Source organism: Lagopus muta, chromosome 2 (genome assembly GCF_023343835.1).
Source record: "Lagopus muta isolate bLagMut1 chromosome 2, bLagMut1 primary, whole genome shotgun sequence".
NCBI lineage: Eukaryota > Metazoa > Chordata > Aves > Galliformes > Phasianidae > Lagopus > Lagopus muta.
In genome coordinates this window covers 22,669,886-22,688,241 of record NC_064434.1, presented here as the reverse complement: position 1 = coordinate 22,688,241, position 18,356 = coordinate 22,669,886, and the positions used below count along the sequence as shown (strand labels likewise).

The 18,356-nt window shown below is 38.8% G+C and overlaps 1 protein-coding gene across 1 annotated transcript; it reads right to left on the bottom strand.

The window, feature by feature from the left end:
* Positions 1–457: 457 nt before the first annotated feature.
* Positions 458–18,346, bottom strand: FBXO9 (F-box protein 9). The gene is made up of 13 exons (XM_048936980.1): positions 18,092–18,346; positions 15,001–15,078; positions 13,938–14,096; positions 13,270–13,327; positions 11,526–11,625; positions 9,935–10,065; positions 7,271–7,385; positions 5,894–6,012; positions 5,414–5,504; positions 4,399–4,494; positions 3,559–3,652; positions 2,771–2,925; positions 458–1,841 (listed from the first exon to the last, which is right to left on the bottom strand). The coding sequence occupies exons 1-13, from the start codon at positions 18,092–18,094 to the stop codon at positions 1,733–1,735; spliced, it is 1,308 nt and encodes a 435-aa protein (XP_048792937.1). The 5' UTR covers positions 18,095–18,346; the 3' UTR covers positions 458–1,732.
* Positions 18,347–18,356: the final 10 nt, after the last annotated feature.

The following is an 18,356-nucleotide window of genomic DNA, read 5'->3' as shown; positions in this document are numbered from 1 at the left end:
GTACCATCTATGGTTCTTAGCAGAAAAGTTTTTGACATTTCTCAGCAGGAAGAATCTGACCTTTATCATCATCAGTAAAAGTGGAACTAGCATCTCTTCCTGCTCACAAACTTGTCATCAATATTTTGTTACTTATCTTCAAAACACAAGGCTGACATTCTAAGCAAACATCAATTCAACAATGAGAATATGATACACTAAATTAATTGTTCTGTTGTATGAAGTAATAGTGCAACTGCAGCCTTATAGCCCAAGGGCATGAGCTAAACAAGGGTTGTAGGCAAAGTCTTACTAGACAAGCTAGAAAAAGAAAAAAGTTTTAGTTATAAGCACCCTTTATCCAGAACTCAAGTATCTGACAGCACCTCTGCAAGTAGTTCACACATGGTAACTCCTAACTAATCATTTACTGTATGAAAATAATGACTTCTTGACAAAATAAGAAATTGCAAGGGACTGTGTGTTCAAAATCATGTTTTATTGATGTATTTTAATTGTATAACTCCTTGCAAAGATACACTTTATAAATTATGGAACAAGTATAGTTCTTCCCACAGCTCTTTCACACATTAGTCTGAGTCCAGGTTAGTACTTTGAAATGAGATGTTCAAAGGTAAATTATGCAGGATGGCTTAAAAAAAACTACACTAAAAAGCTTCAATTCTTTCAGAATCCAAGACACATATGATAATAAGCAGTATAACAGTGTCTGCACTACACCCCCAAGCAATATATGCAGGAGAAGCAGCATACAGTACCTGCGCCAAATCTCAAGGTACACTTCATGATTAGCAGTACACAGCACCTGAACATCTACAGCAGCCTCAAAATTTATCTTAGTACAACAAATGCTCAAAGGATTTACAGCATCTGTAGCAAGGTTAGATGAAGGATTATAACACATTAGAAACACGTTCAAGCGAGCTCTGCCTGCTTGTGCAATCAGACCCTGCCAGTGCACAAGCAGCACACACAAGCATTTCACCATTGCTCTGTGACAATCCCCAAGCAGAGCCACGTACCCTGCCAACTCGCCCTACTACTCACTGCCCACATCCCTCTCCTTTTTATGCCCACTTATTGAGAAGGCAGGCTCTACCAACTCGTATCAAGATCAAATTACTTTTATCATCAACTGGCATCCCTGCATTGGTGGGGATGTACCTCTGCATTTAAATGCTATACTTCATGACTGCCTGCCCTTGATTGTTTATTCTTAAGGTTGATGTTGATATAAAGCCAGATCTTGAAGGCAAACAAAATCAATTTAATTTGAAGAGAATGTTTATTTGAAATTATTTTAAGTCACACAGTTTAACAAATATAAGAACAACTTTCTTCCATTCATGTTTCAAGCCTTCACCCAAGACCACAAACACTGTCCCATGGACAATGAGAATTTCCTATGGCAATTCTTTTTGAACAAACCAATGTCCAGGGAGATGAAGACTCACATTTTAAGCAGACTGATTTATAAAATCTGTTTAAAAAAAATAAAAATAAAAACTTTGTTACCAAATTCTTGTCACAAAGTAAAGGTGTTCAACACTGAGAAGCTTTATCTCAGAACAAAACCCCAGCCAGTCAGAACCGAGGAGAACAATAACACCCTCAAAAAAAAAAACAACCCTGGAATTTTAAAATGCTCCAAATATATACACATTTATAACTTAAGTGCTGGTTGGCTACAACCTTTTATTCATGCATGATCTGTGAGAGGAAAAGGTGTTTCTTAGAGCGGCTTTTCTGAAAACGCAGTGTAACTCTTCACTCGTGCAAAGAACAAAGGGGTGTACATTTTGTCAATGTCAAAAGTAGTAACTGCTGTCTCACCAGTCGACCTGCAAAGAGCACAGTAAAAGTTAAATTAGACAACAGTTGCTATTTAAATCTGTTATGCAGTCATGATCCACAGTACAGCGTGTGCAGCAAACTGCAATTGGAATGTAAGCGTCTTGCACACCATCTCATTCTGAAACCAAACTAATGTTGACTAGACCACACCACACAGAACACTCTTCTATGCAAGCAAACTTTAATAACAAGGAAATCACCTTCTTCTTTCTGCTTTTATTACTTGTTCTGAAACTTGACATAGTGCAGGATATCACTGAGGCCACCGTATCTTGAAGTAAAACATCCGCTTTCATTTCAGTTAGAACCATGAATTCAAAATACAGCCAAGTTTTTGCTCTCACTTTGTATGTTTACAACAGAAGAACAACCAACCAAAAAAAACCCACAACTATTTCTGAACACTAGTAACAGGAAGTACATGTCCTCCTAGCTTTGCTTCATACTCATCTTCATTCCAGTTTTAAAAGGACACCAACACACTAACAGGTAAAGCAGAATTTGAACAAGACTCTATCACCCATGTGCAGAGACTCTCATAATGGTATCTTCTAAAGCATTTCTACACATTCACGAAGGAAAAGAAGATCTTAATAAATATTTGTTTTCTACACCTTTTTTACTGACATCATACTGAAGTCACTCAACCCTGACTGAAACCTGATATCTTTCCAACACTGCATAAATCCTTTAAATGACTAAACTACTGCAGTTCCACTACTTGGTATACTTCCCACACCATTAGAAAAAAAAGTTACCAAAATCTTGGGATTTCTTCAAGTAAAGTTCATTATAGTTTATCAATTCAAGACCAGTTACTCTTCCCAGAACATTTTATTAAAGCCTCATCAAATTCCAGTCACATTAATTTCTACAATTAAGTATCCCTCCTTGGACTTACTCTGCATTTACTTACTTGTAAGTTATGTGACAAGAATGATGTATCCAAACAAGTTTGTTGAATGTCTGGCGTCCACTGGAGCACAACTGAAGTCCTACATGAAAACTATGCTCTGTCTCTTGTACTGGAACACGACGGAAATATCTGTATTTGTGGTAGTCAACAGGTTTCTGTGCAAAGAAAAAGAGATTTGTGATGCAGAAAGAACACAAGGTGCAACTATTTATCATTGGGCCTAAATAAGTATGATACCAGACTGTTAAACCCTCAAAAGTAGGTGCTGGTTTTCCTTGAAAATGCATCAATTTAGATGCTGATTATAGAAGAAGTTTTCACAGAAAGGTAAGGATGGAGGACGTCACCCAATTACACAAACTCATTGTAAAGTATGGTAACACTTCTAACTAATTTAGTTCTGTTTAAAGATATGGAATATAAACACAAACAAAAATTGATTTCAGAAAGTGACTTCTTCAACCCTTCCTTCCTGTTTGTTAAAGCTACCTAACAGAAACACCAGCAGTAACTAAGCCTAGGGGGGAAGAACCACTGCTGAATGTGAACCAAGTCTTTATCTGTCTCAATAACAATTATTACAGATCTAAAAAGGCAGGATGAATCTCCACAGTTAGTTGTCTTTATTTTTAAAACATTTTCAACATGAAATTTATTTTTCAACCCTTTTTTGCATTTGTAATGGTGCCTTAAAATATTTCAGGTGTCTTCAAAACATTCAGGTTGAGAAAAACCTTACTAAAAAGCCCTCTCAAATTATTTTTTCTTTAATCTGTTTAGGAACCTACCTCTTCTTTTTTCTTCATTATTACAGCAAATACTTTGGTTTGATTGTCCGTTTCCTGGGAAAGGCGATAATGACCAAGCAAGATTGCATCCATTCTGGAAGGTTAAGAGGAAGACAGTATCAAGGACAAAGATGTTTGCTGCCCAAATGCCTTCAACTTATAACACAAATATCAGAAAGAAGAATGTATATCATAATCAAAGAAACATATCATTATTTGCATTCAATAAATACCGAGCTCACTGATGTTATGAAATGATGAAAACATTCTGGAAAAATGCTTTTAAATTTTCATACATAGGACTGACTAACTGATCTTTACTGTTCCGTCTTGTGTACTGTTAAATATTTCCAGATTTCTGGTGAACAGCTCAAGCCTGTTCTGAAGCCCCAAACAACTATCTGTATTTTTTAAAAATTCATGCAAACATCAACAAGAAACTGAGCAATAGTTCAATCAAACCCCACCAGAGCCTTTCCTTTCCTCCATACAGTCAGGGAAGTGCAAGAAAGCAAGTAATAACTAAATAGTACCTTCAAAAGAAGGTATGTTGTTAGATTGGTGATTTCAGTACTCTTCTGTCTACTTCCTTTCTAAGTTTAAAGTCAAATAGTCTGAAAGGAAATCTAAACACAATACCAGGAGTTCAAAATGAAAGATATCTTGGCACGAAGATCAAAACTTCTTGCAGTTCTCAGTCGCTCCCATACAACAAGAACATTGTTACAGTTTTATCCTCATTTTGCTAAGCACAAATACAGAATTAGAGAAAAAAGCAAACAGAAATTGCCATGTAAAAAGCAAAGAGGAAAGTACAAATCGGTATTCTATTTCACTAACCTTGTATTTTTAGTCCGTAAGCGAGGAACAATAGATTGCGGATCTTCAGGCGTCGTAAGCATCATAACTTGGCCATCTGGAAAGAATCTCAAATACCTGAAAAAATAAAATCACACAATATAAACATACGTTTATTTTAAATCACAGAGGAATATGAAACTTTATAGGAAATAAGATTTGAAAGCTTATTTCTTCATACAGTACAGCAGAAGAGATTGGAAAAAGTACAGCTTTGAAGGTTAAAAGATCAAGGAATGAAGAATTATGCAGGAAGACAAATTCTGCCACTTCTCAACAAAGCAAACAGGCTACCCTGAATCAACCTGACCTCAGGTAAGTTTCTCCCCCAGCATGCTTTAAGACAAACACGGTAAACTCTCAATTACAATGTTAGCACTGAATGGACAATGTCATATGGTCTTTTTCAGGTTCCAGGATTTGATCAACTTTTACACTACTCAGATACCACCTCAGTGTTTGTGAGACACTATAAACAGCCAAGAGATTCAACAATTTCTATTAACATTTCCAGCCTCAGAAGGGACAGCAGAACAACACAAAAACCTGGTGAAAAGCAGGATGAAGGACAACAGAAAAACAGCCAGAGGAACAAATGGCAAGGTATTAGAAAACACTGAGAAAGCCCAGCCTCTTGATTACTTACAACTGATTAAAAATGATGTATAATCATTTGTTTTCCCTTTCCTAAAAAGTATTATTATTTCAGAAATTTAAAGCAAAAAACCTCAGGGAAGAAATCTGTGTATGATTGATAGCAATATTATTGCTTAACTCTTATTCACAAGAAGCAGTATAACTGAAGATGAAATATGTTTCTAAATTGCAATAAATCCCCTTTCTTAAGACCTATTCTCAAAACATTTACATATAACTTTACACAGAGTAATTTTCCACCATGATTTACAGACTGGTTAACGTTTGCCATATCAAGGGCTGGATTTCAAGAACTTAAGAGAGAGAAACATTTCACTCACTCATTGTACTACAGTTCTACCTGTAATATTCTACTTGGTGCCACGCTCTATAGAAACCATCAAGAGATTGTTCTCCTTGGCGTATGTATGTTGTCTTGCTGATATATACACCTATAGAAATGAAGGAAATAAGTATATGAACAAAAATGAAGTACATAAAATAAGATAAAGAACTGATAATCCAAAACTTTTGAGTTTTAGTAACTTAAATACACCAAAGTTTTTATTTTGGTCCCCTAGACCTCCCCTCTTGTCTTTACAGATAGGCTACAGATTCAAAAGCCCAATTCAGAATCATAGAATGGCTGAGGTTGGCAGAGACCTCTGGAGGTCACTGGTCCAAATCCCATGTTCAAGTAGCAACACCTACAGCAGATTGCCCAGGATCACATCCAGGCAGCCTCAGTAAATTCAGAAAACTTCTAACAACATCATAAACACAAAACCCATCTGATTGCTCTGTCACAGTTACATGCAATGTTTCCAGAAGTAAACCTCACCATCAAATCGAACACGAGGCCTTTCCAAAAACATTTCCCTCCAGGAAGAATATGGAACAAGTTTATTGCAGCTCCTGCCCCATACTTTCAGACAGACTTGATGCCAGATTTCAGGATCTCTGGAAAAAAAATGAGGGGAAAAAAGCAAAAGTCAAAACTTTCCTGCAATCCTTATCTTTTATGTATCAGAGCAACAAACTCCATTTTTTGTTTGAATGCAATTTAAAGAAACACTCCTGAACTCCTGTTGCTCATACTGTAGCATAACTTGGAATAATTCATTGCCTGAATCCTCGAGCACTTGAAAGCCATTTCCTCCTCCCTGGAAAACCCAAGAACACAATGTGATTTTCAGCCAAGTACACAACAACACTTGAACAGCCTGGCATTTCTCTGTGCAGCAAGATGAGGATGACAACGCAAGAAGCACTGTTTTGGAGATTCTGCAGCTTTTTCAAATAAGGCAGAATAAATAAGACTTTTAGCAACTTTTACGACAGTGAAGTACTTAGGTTCTTCTGAATATAAGGCCTTTTATTTATTTCCATGGAAACTGCAGCAGAGCACAAAAACACTATTTGATAGAGGAAATTCTCAACTACAAAACTTTTTTTCCATGCAGTCATCACTATTAGGTATGCATTTTTGCCAGTGACAAACAAGAGCTTGCAAGCCTGCAGGTCACACTAGTAAGTATCTTCATGGCCATCCAGAATGTGGCTTGTCTTTCATGTCACTGTCATCAATGCTGAGACACACCACTCACACCTTCACTGCACTCACATCCACTGTTTGATCTCCACAAATGTTCAGCAAGTGCAGATGAATGTCAACAGGTGCCATTTTTTCCTCATGGAGGAATTCTATGACGCACCTTTGCTTTACAGGCACTTCCATGTCAGACACTGTTTTGTCAGACTGCCCTTCTGCTGCCATCTGTCACATGGCAACAAAATGGAAGAGGATACTGGCAGGAAGGTTCACCTTCTATTGCCATACTATCAACATCTGCTTCTTATTTTGGATGTTGTGCTGGCCCATGGCATAAGAGGCATTATTTTCAGAGTAGCCATGTGAGATGCTTACTACTGACATACTCTAAAGTTGGTGAGTTCTGTGGGGAACATAATATAGGACTCTCCTCGGGAAGAAAAAGCATAACATGGTCCTACATATTAGCGGCCTAAATGCAAAACCAAAAAAACCCAACAACCCAACTTTTCCTATACAGAAAGTTTTGTTATATGGATTTAACATCTATCTGCACATAGAGTCTACAAAGTCTGTGCATAAAAAAAAACCAAAAAACAAAAAATGAAGTTCTTATCTTTCCTAGAACACAGAGAAGCTTCCCTCTAGGTAACTTATTTACAATACCTGGCACAAATGTAAAATCCTCGACAAACCAGAGATAATTGCTCTAATGATCTCAGGTCCAAGTCACTCGAAACCACCCATCGGAAAATGTACATTAGTACCTCCAGAGGCAACGCTGCAAATAGAACAGAATTTCTTGTTAAATGCTGCTGTGCAAATCAATAGTTTATCTATAATTCAGTAACTGATGTTTTGACTTTCCACAAAAAAATACATTTCCACATAGCCAGATGCCAAGGAAGCTATCAAAAATATCTTTAACAAGGAAATTATTATGCAAAAAAGTAACAAAGAGAATGAAAAAAAAATAAATCAAGAGTTAAGTGAATTATGGTAAAACAATACGATAAAACATACCCGTTGTCTAATGCTACAACTCCAAGGTATGATACCAAACATTCCACATACACACTGCACAAACACAGCGTCCATAAATCTGCACTTTCTTCAAACTGACATAATGTATAACATTACAGTACATACTATACTTCTGTATGACAGGCTCAGATCAGGTTTAGCATTGGATAGAAGATCCTAAGAACAACCTATCCACTGTGAAACCTGAATTACACCACTCTATATTTTGTGGTACAGGTCCAGTGATCAAAAAAGTTATTACTCTGTTTAAAAACTTTTAGAAATGTAATACAATGACAGAATCACCATCAAAGCTTAAAAGATCATACAATACTTTTCCTAGAATTAGAAATTCAGTAAGAATGCCCAAGGAAATGAAGCTAAAATTCTCTCTCATAACTTGCTGCCTCCCTGAGTTTTCTCTATCTTGCTTGTATATAATCTTGTGTGTAATCTTCTATCATCAGGAATTACACTTCACTTACTTTCAACAACTGCTGCTTTCTGGTGCCTGTGACTTGACCTGTAATACCACATCCATTCAATGACTTTACTCAGTATAACAGCTTTGAGATCAAATGAAGAAAAGAACTGAAGCACAAAGGTACGTTAAACAGTAACCAGCTGTAAATACCAGGGTAGAGTCTGTGGTTTAGTGAATTTATTTGTTTTATGAATCTGAATTAATTATATGTTTCACTACAGAGTACTCACAAATTTGCTTTATTTGTGATGATTAAATTCATAGTCCGCTTATAAACAAAAGTTGTGCAGATGTAGATATTACTTCAAGGGACAAAACAGCTTCTGGCCATTTGAGTTCTTCAGTAGATAATGGAGATACAAAGGCTTAACATTCTTAGTATTAGCAGCACTAACAAGTATACATTTTCCATTCACCAGTCAAAGCCTTTGATTATCTCTTATCACCAACATTTCCACGTTTCTTGTGAACTAGGGATTGTTAAGACCCAGTTTCAAATACTGGGCACACCCTGTAGGAAAATATTTCTGGTGAAGAATGGTCGAGTCCTAACCTTTAGCCATGTAACAACAAAAAAATCCCAACATACAATGGAAAGTCACTCCCCAATGAATGAATTTACACTTTCCTTCACCATTTGTGTTATATGGCAGCGGACTAATCCTGTCCTATACTAAAGTGAATCAGTATTATAAGATGATGAGTGCTAATAAAATGCAAAATATAACAGAAGAATGGGAACTGGTTGCTTTAAACACATTGCTCCATGTTTTGATTTTCCCTTAAGTCCCTTAAGAAAAATATGACTACTATACTCCTGTGATGATTAACAGGGATCCTCTCCAGCCTACTAACTTCTGCAGCAGGTAGCACTGTTGTAACAGTTTTCACTGTACCACAAAACATAGATAAGGGAGATAATGCAACACAGGACTGCCAGGAAAGGAAACAATAAAACTAGAAAGAATTAAGATCAATGTTAAAAAATGACATGTCCTGAGATCATTTTATAGTAATGATCTACAATACCTTGACTTTACTTGCAAAAAAAATCCCACAACTGTTTTCCCAAGCATACAGTGCCACACTTGTTAGAAATCCCATTTTATGTTTTGACTTAAACAGATTGTTATATTTATTTTTTCCTTAAGCAGAACAGATTTCCAAGAGCAACTGATAACTGTACAAAATGCATATATTTTGGAGGCATCTGATTTTAAGACAGTTCATAACCTATACACACTTTCTACAATTTGTAACTCCTATGCAAGTCTAAGGAATGGGTGACTATCCTGCAGTTGAAGCACTGAAAATCATTAACCTTCAAAAGCCTTTCTAACTGTTATGTGGTTTAGTTGAACCTGAAAGCATTTGCTCTAAAGAATCTGATACAGAGACAGATAAAAGCACAAAACACACAAACGTATCTCTTCACAAAATAACTGCCTCCTTCTTCTTACACCTTACAATTAGAATAAATAGATGCAAACTAAAACAGATGAACAAAGAAAATCCACAACAAACCAATTCAGTATGTCAAAATAGAAAAAACTTACTGAAGTTTGTTTGTTTCTGGAAGTTACTATTTAAGCAGCATTCTCTTAATCCTGAAAAACTGTACTAGAAGCTCTACATACAAAATTTGTGGGATTAAGACAAGTTTGCCATGCGTGGCTTTGCATCTAACTATAAAGGTAAGAGATACTGTGTTCACTTATTTAAAAGAAGCTTCAGAATGAAATAGATAACTGTTCTGCAGAAAGTCAGTGAAACATCCCTAGAACTTCTTCCTCTGAACATTTACAGTCCATCTTAACTCATACCTGAGATATGGGTTTGGTTGACATCAAGCTCAGGCTGACAAAGTTTGACAGAAGATTCCTGAAGAGTTAACTGTTGCTGGAAATCTGACAGGAGATCAGCCATTTTGCCATCCTCTTCATTATCCTCAACGCTAGAAAAGGGGAATGCCAACACTGTGATATTGAATAGAACATAACAACAAATGTCCTTACCTCCACATCGATCTTCTGTCTTCAATATTAAAGCAATCTCATTTTATCATACAATAGAACAGTTACAACAATGCTTTCAAGCTCATTTAGATTTTGCTGGAACCCCTCTGAGAGTGTCCATGATGCTGTTGGGTTGATGGTTGGACTTCATCTTAGGGATTTTTTTCAACCTTAATGATTTTTTTTTCCATGATAGTAACAGCCTCTTTTTTCCCCTTTAACTTCAATTCCAGACTCTCTTCAGATTTGAGAGTTCACAGCTCCCTCTTTTAAGACAAGTAACTGAAGGATTGCTTGATCCCACAGAAAGACAAATCCTATTCCTTAAGTTGCCTAACATAAGCAGGAAATAAATTATCACTGATGGAACGTAATATTCACTAATGGCTCTCACGCTGCGAACTACAACAGACAAGGAAGTATTATTTACTTCTTCCTACTTCTGCTTTATTCACCGAAGAGTGACCCCTAGTGGTGTTTCCCATCCTTTTCAATAAGGAAAATTTTCTTTTGGGAAAACTACTTTTTACCAACTTAGATTTAAAATACTTCAGGAGCAAGCTAAAGAAGGCCAGGATAGAAAAATTATGCTCACTACTTATCAGTAAACTTGGAGGATTACAAAGATAACATTACTACATTCAAATATATATATATAGAGATATATCTATATATATATCTACATATATATATTTGAATGTATATATATCTATATCTATATATATATATATCTATGATTCTATATATCTATATCTATATCTATATCTATCTATCTATATATATATATATATATATATATATATAATCATAGAAACACCAAGGTTGGAAAAGACCTAAAAGATCATCCAGTCCAACCGTTCACCTATTCCCAATAGCTCCCACTAAACCATGTCCCTCAACACAACATCCAGCCTTTCCTTGAACACCCCCAGGCTCGGTGACTCCACCACCTCCCTGGGCATATATAAATGTAAGTTGTATATCACAGCATAATCCTTCAAAACAAGCAGGTTTGCCTGCACCAAGTAACCACAAACTATAAAATTCTCCTTAATTTCATTTAAAGAAATACCTTCCTTTCCCTGTCTTGGGACACAGACTTGCTCAATGATCTTCTAGCCACTTTTTAAATATTTACACTAAGCAAACTTAATAAAATGAGCTGAGAATATAAAGCCCCACCAGTAACAAGGAGACATAGCAATGAGTTTTAAAACGTATAGGGGAAGAAATTATGTTTGGGCCTGTTTTAACTACATCCATGATAAGATATCAAACTGAAACCCACCCTTATTTTGAAGACTCAGACACAGAGTCCCAACAGCTATAAGGCAGACTGTGAACTGTTTTTTTCAGCTCTCAATACCCCTGTAGTCAGTCAGTAAATTTTCATACTTACCACCGCTTTCCAACTCCATCCCCATCTGGGGACCGCGTATAGGCGATCTTAAACTCGATGTCAGGGACAAGCTGCATGGCCAGGCGATAAAACTTGATGGCTGAAAACAAAAACTGCAGCGTTTAAACAAGTCTGATGCCTACACCAGCTTATCAAAGCACAGGTTTTATCAGGGATTACTTCAACCAGAAGTGCTAAAAAAAAAAATAAAAGTGGAAAACTCCTTTGCCTAAGCCTCAACTGACTGGGCTTAAATTCAGTGCAGAAGAGAAACAAATCAAACACTGTCAAAACAAAAAGCTTCATATACTTTTTCAGAACAAAGATCTCACATGTTTCAGCTTTCACAAATTTACCTTAACTGCTAAAAAAAAAAAAAAAAAAATCAGTTATGGAGTATACAAAATTTTGCAGCAAAATGCTACCAAGTCTTGATTGCATTTGTTGCACAGATTTTTCCAAGAAGCCAAAGAGATTTTAGACATTACTGTCTTAAATAACCAAAAGGAATGTGAAAAAAAGAGTACGAAAGAAGATGCAAGCGTATGTTACATATCCATTACATTGCAGGCACTTCAGCTCTACATAACACTGCAACATAAAAAAGCCAAAAAATGGTTGCACGTTTAAAAAAAACTACAACAGATACAAACCAAACATTGCTGTGGTACAACCATGGAAACTAGAGCAGGCACAGGAGCGAGCCACTCAGAACACTGAGAATGAGGAACCTGACTTGGGGAAAGCAGCCAGTTCAAAAAGTTATGCAGCTAACAAAAGCTTATGGCATGCTAGAGGAAAACTGACAAGTGGGACTTCATCCAGCACTCAGACAAAGGATGTCACCCTTTAGCACTCCAGAGATGCTATAAATATTGAGTAGAGGAATAGGCAAAGGAAGAACACTGGTATTAAGATCAGGCGTGTATTTACATGTCTTTCTATATTCCCACGTGATGATTCCCAATTGGTGGCAAGATGGCTATTCTCCCTCTTGATACCTAACTAACGGTGACTTTGGTTGCACTAATGAATCTGAGAAGCCTGAGTTTGGGGCTAATAAGCATTCTTATTTCCTTGAGCACACATCAGCACTGCTGACTGACAAGTAGTAGCCTTTGGTGAAGATGAGGAACACAGCAGCCTCAGCTGAACAGATCCGTCTCAACTTCAACATCTGATCTCACAGCCAGGCCTGCAATGCACTTGAACATGGAAGAAGCTGCTTCACATGACTGCTCGACAAATGTCAGCTATCAGCACATTTCAGAAGCAGGCTTAAAATGTCACTGGGTTCTGGTGAACCGGGCCAGGTCAGCAAATAGAAGCGTGGTCTGGGAACAGATGTCCCAACACACACAGACAGATATCTGTGTCCAGCACAGGGCCTTGTTACTAAGGTCTCATAAGGGTGTATGAGGAAGTTTTGGTTTTTGAGGTCACAAACAAAATTCAAATGAGAAAGAGTGCGTTAAATTCAGTGCAGTGCTGTTACATTTCAAAATACTCTCACCTTTTGTCTGAAAGCTAGAAATCCTTTCCTTGAACACCCTTTAGCTTCACCTCAACCATAAATCTGTGATATAATGATTCCTTTCATACCTTGCTTGTTTGCTTATCCAAATAATTGAACTCTCAAATTACAATTAGCCATCAGTTTAAGATCATTGTGCAAAACTGCATGTTAACAGAAGTTAGTCTGTTATTCTGCAGTAGGAGCATTCACTGTAGACTTCTGCATTACCTTCATAAAGGGCCCCATTTTGCTCTTCTTCCACTGCTTTCAGGAAAAGTTCTTTTGCCTGCACAATTACACAGAACACTTCTTAAGTTCATTACAAACACAAGTGCAACTTCTTTTGACTTAGAATTGTTTTCATCTTATGTACTGTATTCTACAAATGAGAAGAATGAAATACCTCCATCAATAAAATGTCAAGACATATTCAAGCGGAAACAAATTCCTAAACAACAATCTCTCCATGTCGTTTTTTAAAAGAAGAAAAAGATCCAGACAGGTTATAAAAGAGTTAAAAAGCACCACTAACCCAGATCACAGAATGGTGCTGGAGGTACATACAAGCATACAAAATTAACAGAACTCTAATTCTAACAGGATCACAGTACTCCCACTATGACTCACTGTCTGAAAGGTTATATTCTGCTCAGTAGTTCGACTCCCTTAACGCAGGGGTTTGACTTGCAACTAAGACAATGCCTCGCAAAGCTTCGTAGCTTTGCAAAAACAGATAGCTATCCACTCCCAAAAGGAACTGAGGAGATGGAAAGAAGCCAAAAATAGTCTATGCTAAACCTCATCTTAGGAAATAAAGATGATTATTGAAATATAATTGACAAAATAAGGAGAAAATGCAACACGACGCTGGCCCAGAAAACATGTGTTTCTTGTACCTTTTCCTCTTTTGCTATCTCCTGTTTCCCTCTGGCATCTACAGACTTTAATCCAGGTCCTCTTGACGATGTTCTGCATGGCAGAGGTTCCAACCCACTAGAACTCACACCTGGGGCAAGCTCAAACATCCACTGAGCTCTGAACATCTGCAGCTCTGCCTAAAAGAATCCATCACATTCTGATTTAGTACCACATATTCAGACAGAAGATCTTCCAATCAGAGATGATATAACACTAACGCAAAAGAGAATTTCAAAATTATGCTTTATACTTACAAGTCCTAAAGTCCATTTAGACATGAAAAATCAGCCATTGTTTTGTAGACTTTTTTAAGCACATGTATTTGTTCAATATAATTCAATAACAAATGCCTTTATATGGACTGTTCATGGCAGAAGAAATTAAATTAAAATTTTAAATTAAATTAAAATTAAATTAAGGTAGAATTTAGTTAATTGAATTAAAATCAAAAATTTAAATTAAAATGTAGAATTTAGCTAATTTTTATACATAAGCATATTAAACTTCATGAAAATCAAGACAGTCATTTGGAATAAAGTACATCTGAGGCCCTACCTCCTTTCTCTTTTTAAAATGAACTGCTGTGTTCTGTGAAACAAAACAAGTCGTTTTTGCTACATGTTTTTCTAGCATCTTTGAAGTTACACTTAAAATGTTGCAACTGCTAAGGCTCCTGGAGAACAACGACATAGAAGGCAAGTACCGTAAGCAAATGTGCTTTTCTATCAGACTGCTTTTATCAACTTCCCACTCTAGAACAAGAGACAAATTAAACCTGAGTTTAATCCATACCGAAATTGCTGTCCGATTTCTATTGTTCTTCAAAGAAATTCCAAATCTGACACAAACTTTCATCTGTACAGACTACTTACAACTGACTCACGCTCTTTGTACACAATGCAAAATTCAACTACTTCACTTTTGGAGGGGCAGAGAGATTAAGCACACCAGATCAATACACAGTAACCAAACAAACATTAGCAGCACAGCTTAAATCACAGCAGTGCTGTTTGTGATAAAACACCAGCATGCGAGACGTACCTGAAGGTTTGCTTCACCAGATCTTTCATTGTCATCAGTTCTTACCACATCAGAGTGACAATCTTCTTCAGCTTCTGCCTAGTAGAGAATGGTCCAGTGAGATTACACGCTGCCAAGTCCCAGCTGAACCTTCATAATGCACAGTCACTACGGATACTCATAAAACAACACACAAGAACTAAACGTCCTCTTACCTCCCCCACCCCACCTGCACGTCCACCTTATCAGTCTGATGATTAAACTTCATCTTAAATCAACTGGTGTTGTTTGCACTTCCCTATTAACTCAATGAAATGTTTTGCACTTCAGCCATATCAACCCAATACAGACTAATCCTGTGAAGACACATACATCAGCACACTGCCACAATACCCAGCCAAGAACACCGAGGGCTAAAGGCACAGAATTGAAGCTTCAGTACTAAATAGTAGTAAGAAATTCATGTAAGAAATTAAAGATTAATCTTCTCAGTGTAAAGGTAACCAATTGTTTTAATTTCTTTAGTATTCAGGAAAGATTATTTCTTAGAGAAGAAAACAGCTACTTTATGAACATTATGGGACACTATGGGCAATCTCAAAAAATTACATATGAAAAAATACACTATATACAAAATATCACTCAGAGGGTGGTGACACACTGGAACAGGTTGCCCAAGGAGACTATGGATGCCCCATCCCTGGAGGCATTCAAGGCCAGGCTGGATGTGGCTCTGGGCAGCCTGGTCTGGTGGTTGGCGACCCTGCACATAGCAGGGGGTTGAAACTAGATGATCTCTATGGTCCCTTTCAGCCCAGGCCATTCTATGATATACAGAAGCCACCTTAATGTAAAAGCAGTGAAGAAGCTAGCATGAGAGTGTGACAGCTGGTTTTATTTACAATACTGCTATGAGATAAGTTAAACAAATAAGACCTTCAACCTAACAAGGGCTTTGTTAAAATTAAACAAGCTCTGAGCATCAGCAGCAAAGCTACCATCAAAAACGAACCCTAACATCAAAGATTTTTCAGAGGAGGAAACGGGTAAACAGCAATGTTCCAGAGCACCAGAAGAGATACAACTGAGCAAGTAGTAACTTAGAATCTGACTGCAGGCAGCTCATGCTGTAGAAGCTACAGCTGTCCTATCGCAACAGTACTGCAGCACACAGGGATTACATCTATGCTGGACAGAGACAGCTGGATAAATTAGCTCTGAAATCAGTGTCTGGTAAGGGCACTATTGCAGCACTGTGGTGACACCAGGAGGGCCCACTTCTGCCTGTGCAGAGAGAGGATATAAGGCTTCAGGCATGCAGCTGAGTTCCGCCCAGTCAGCTCTCAGCCTGGGCAGAGCAGGTCTGGTTTTATCTGCAAAATGCAGAGACTGGTAGAGCTATTTCTACACGCTATCTTCCTGTGTATAAAGGTGCACCCATTAAAAGCACATAAATTTTAAGCCAAGTTGTGGTAAGAATTGGGATTACTTAGGTTTTGAAACTGGCTGAAGTCCATCTAGCACTTACAGACTTAGTTTCATTAACCGTTCAGGAGTCCTGCTTTCCTTCCTGTTGTTTCTACTCTAGCCAACCCACGTCTCCTCCAATGCAGTCAAAAACCTTTCCTAGTTCTGCACCAACTGCTTCCAATTATTATCAAATGCTCTTTGAAACTTCAGCATGCTCTCAATCCAAACAAAAAATACAACATGCTAAAGAGTCCTAGAGCAAAACGTAACAACTTTGAGCATTACAAAGCTCACTATAACCAACATTTGACTTTCGTTGCTACTTCCTCTATGCTGAAATTATATATGAGCTGAAGTCTCATATGATAGGTTTGTCTGCAGGAAGCAGTGGCAGCAACAATTTCTCCCCACACTTACCAGTAAAGCAATTAGTCCTCATTGTTACTGCACGGTTAACTGATCTCCACTAACAACCTCTCTGCTATTTATTTGACCTGCAAAACTCCTATGGTTTTGCTAATACAAATGAATAAATGCTCAGGTACTGCTAAAGCAAACATCACCACACAGGCAGCACTTGGGACCATATATAAGGCATGCAAAACTTATCTCCTTCAGACTATTCTGACAAAAAGTAAGCTACAGTTCTAGCTTCTGAAGTTCATAGAATACTGTACGGCAGCTATTGCTTAGTTAAAAAATTCCATCCTGTTCATCTTTATGCCACCAGCCTTCCTTCTGCAACCTGTCAGCTGTCACATCCAACAGCTCAGCAACTCTATCCTGCTTAAAAGGTGAGCCACCCTACCCTATGCTGATCAGCTCAAGTGATTTTTCCATTAGAAAAGCGGTAGCAAATCAAGCAACCAAAAGGTCAGTGTGGAAGCAGCGAATGCCTGAGCTAGACAGCAACCTCTAAAAAGAAGTCAGCCGAGCCTGTTCGATTCCAATTTGTTTGCAAAGCTTTAGAAAACACTTGCAAAACATAAGACCAGCTTATTTGCACTGGTCAGTAATAACTCTTGCAGTCAGTAATTGCACGCTGCTTTCCCTTAGGAGCTCTACAGCCACTTCCTAAGGACTCAATACTTCAACTCAGTATTTCAGACCTTTGCTCCAGCAGAGTAAAGCTGCAATCAGAACCAGCTCAAGGTTGGCTGCCGTGGCTGAGCGGGGCTGCACGGCAGTTGTACACGTCCATCCCACAGATGACACTGCAAAACAGGTCTGACGGCTAGCTGGCTTGTAAGGGAACAGGACATAACTCGATTTTTCCTCTCTACGTGGTAAATATCAACGCTGTGTTCAGAAGTAAGTTTCAGACACAGCGATAAGGAGTTTTAAGAGCTCCTGAACGACACCAAGGGGTTCCGGGTGCCCTCGAGGCTGCGATCTCAGACACCTGAGCTCACGCGGAGGTGCCGTCAGCAGGGCGGAACCGAACCCAGCACAGCCGCGACGCTAAACGGCAAACGCCTGGCAAGGAGCCCGGGCGGCACCGCGGGGCAGGACGGGGAAGGCAGGGCAGCTCCAGGCGGCGCGGCCATCGGCGCAGCCGGGAGGGCCCCGCGGCGGGCAGGGCAGCAGCCGGCGGTGGGCCGGGCCCTTCCGTTCCCCCCGCCCGCAGGTCCCCGCCGCTCACCATGCTGCCGGCGCTCGGGCGGCGCCGTCCCGTCCCGGGGCCCTTCGTCCCCCCCGCTCGGCCCGCGCGTCGTCCCCGCGGGGGAAATTAGCAGAGTTCTCGGTCGGAGAAGCGCACCACGCAGCGGGAGTAACTGCGGGCCCGGCGTACGGCAGCCATCTTCCCGGCGAGTGAGGGGCAGGCGGACACGGGCGGACGGACAAACCCGCGGGGCCGGAGCGCCGCACGACGCGCAGGCCGCTACGACGCGCAGGCCGCTGCGAGG

Excerpts from the sequence above, each read along its gene's own strand:
- FBXO9 (XM_048936980.1), bottom strand. Across the intron at positions 14,097-15,000 it reads CTGGTGAAGCAAACCTTCAG|GCAGAGCTGCAGATGTTCAG; the intron begins GTACGTCTCGCA and ends GGATTCTTTTAG. Across the intron at positions 4,495-5,413 it reads CACCAAGTAGAATATTACAG|GTATTTGAGATTCTTTCCAG; the intron begins GTAGAACTGTAG and ends TTATTTTTTCAG.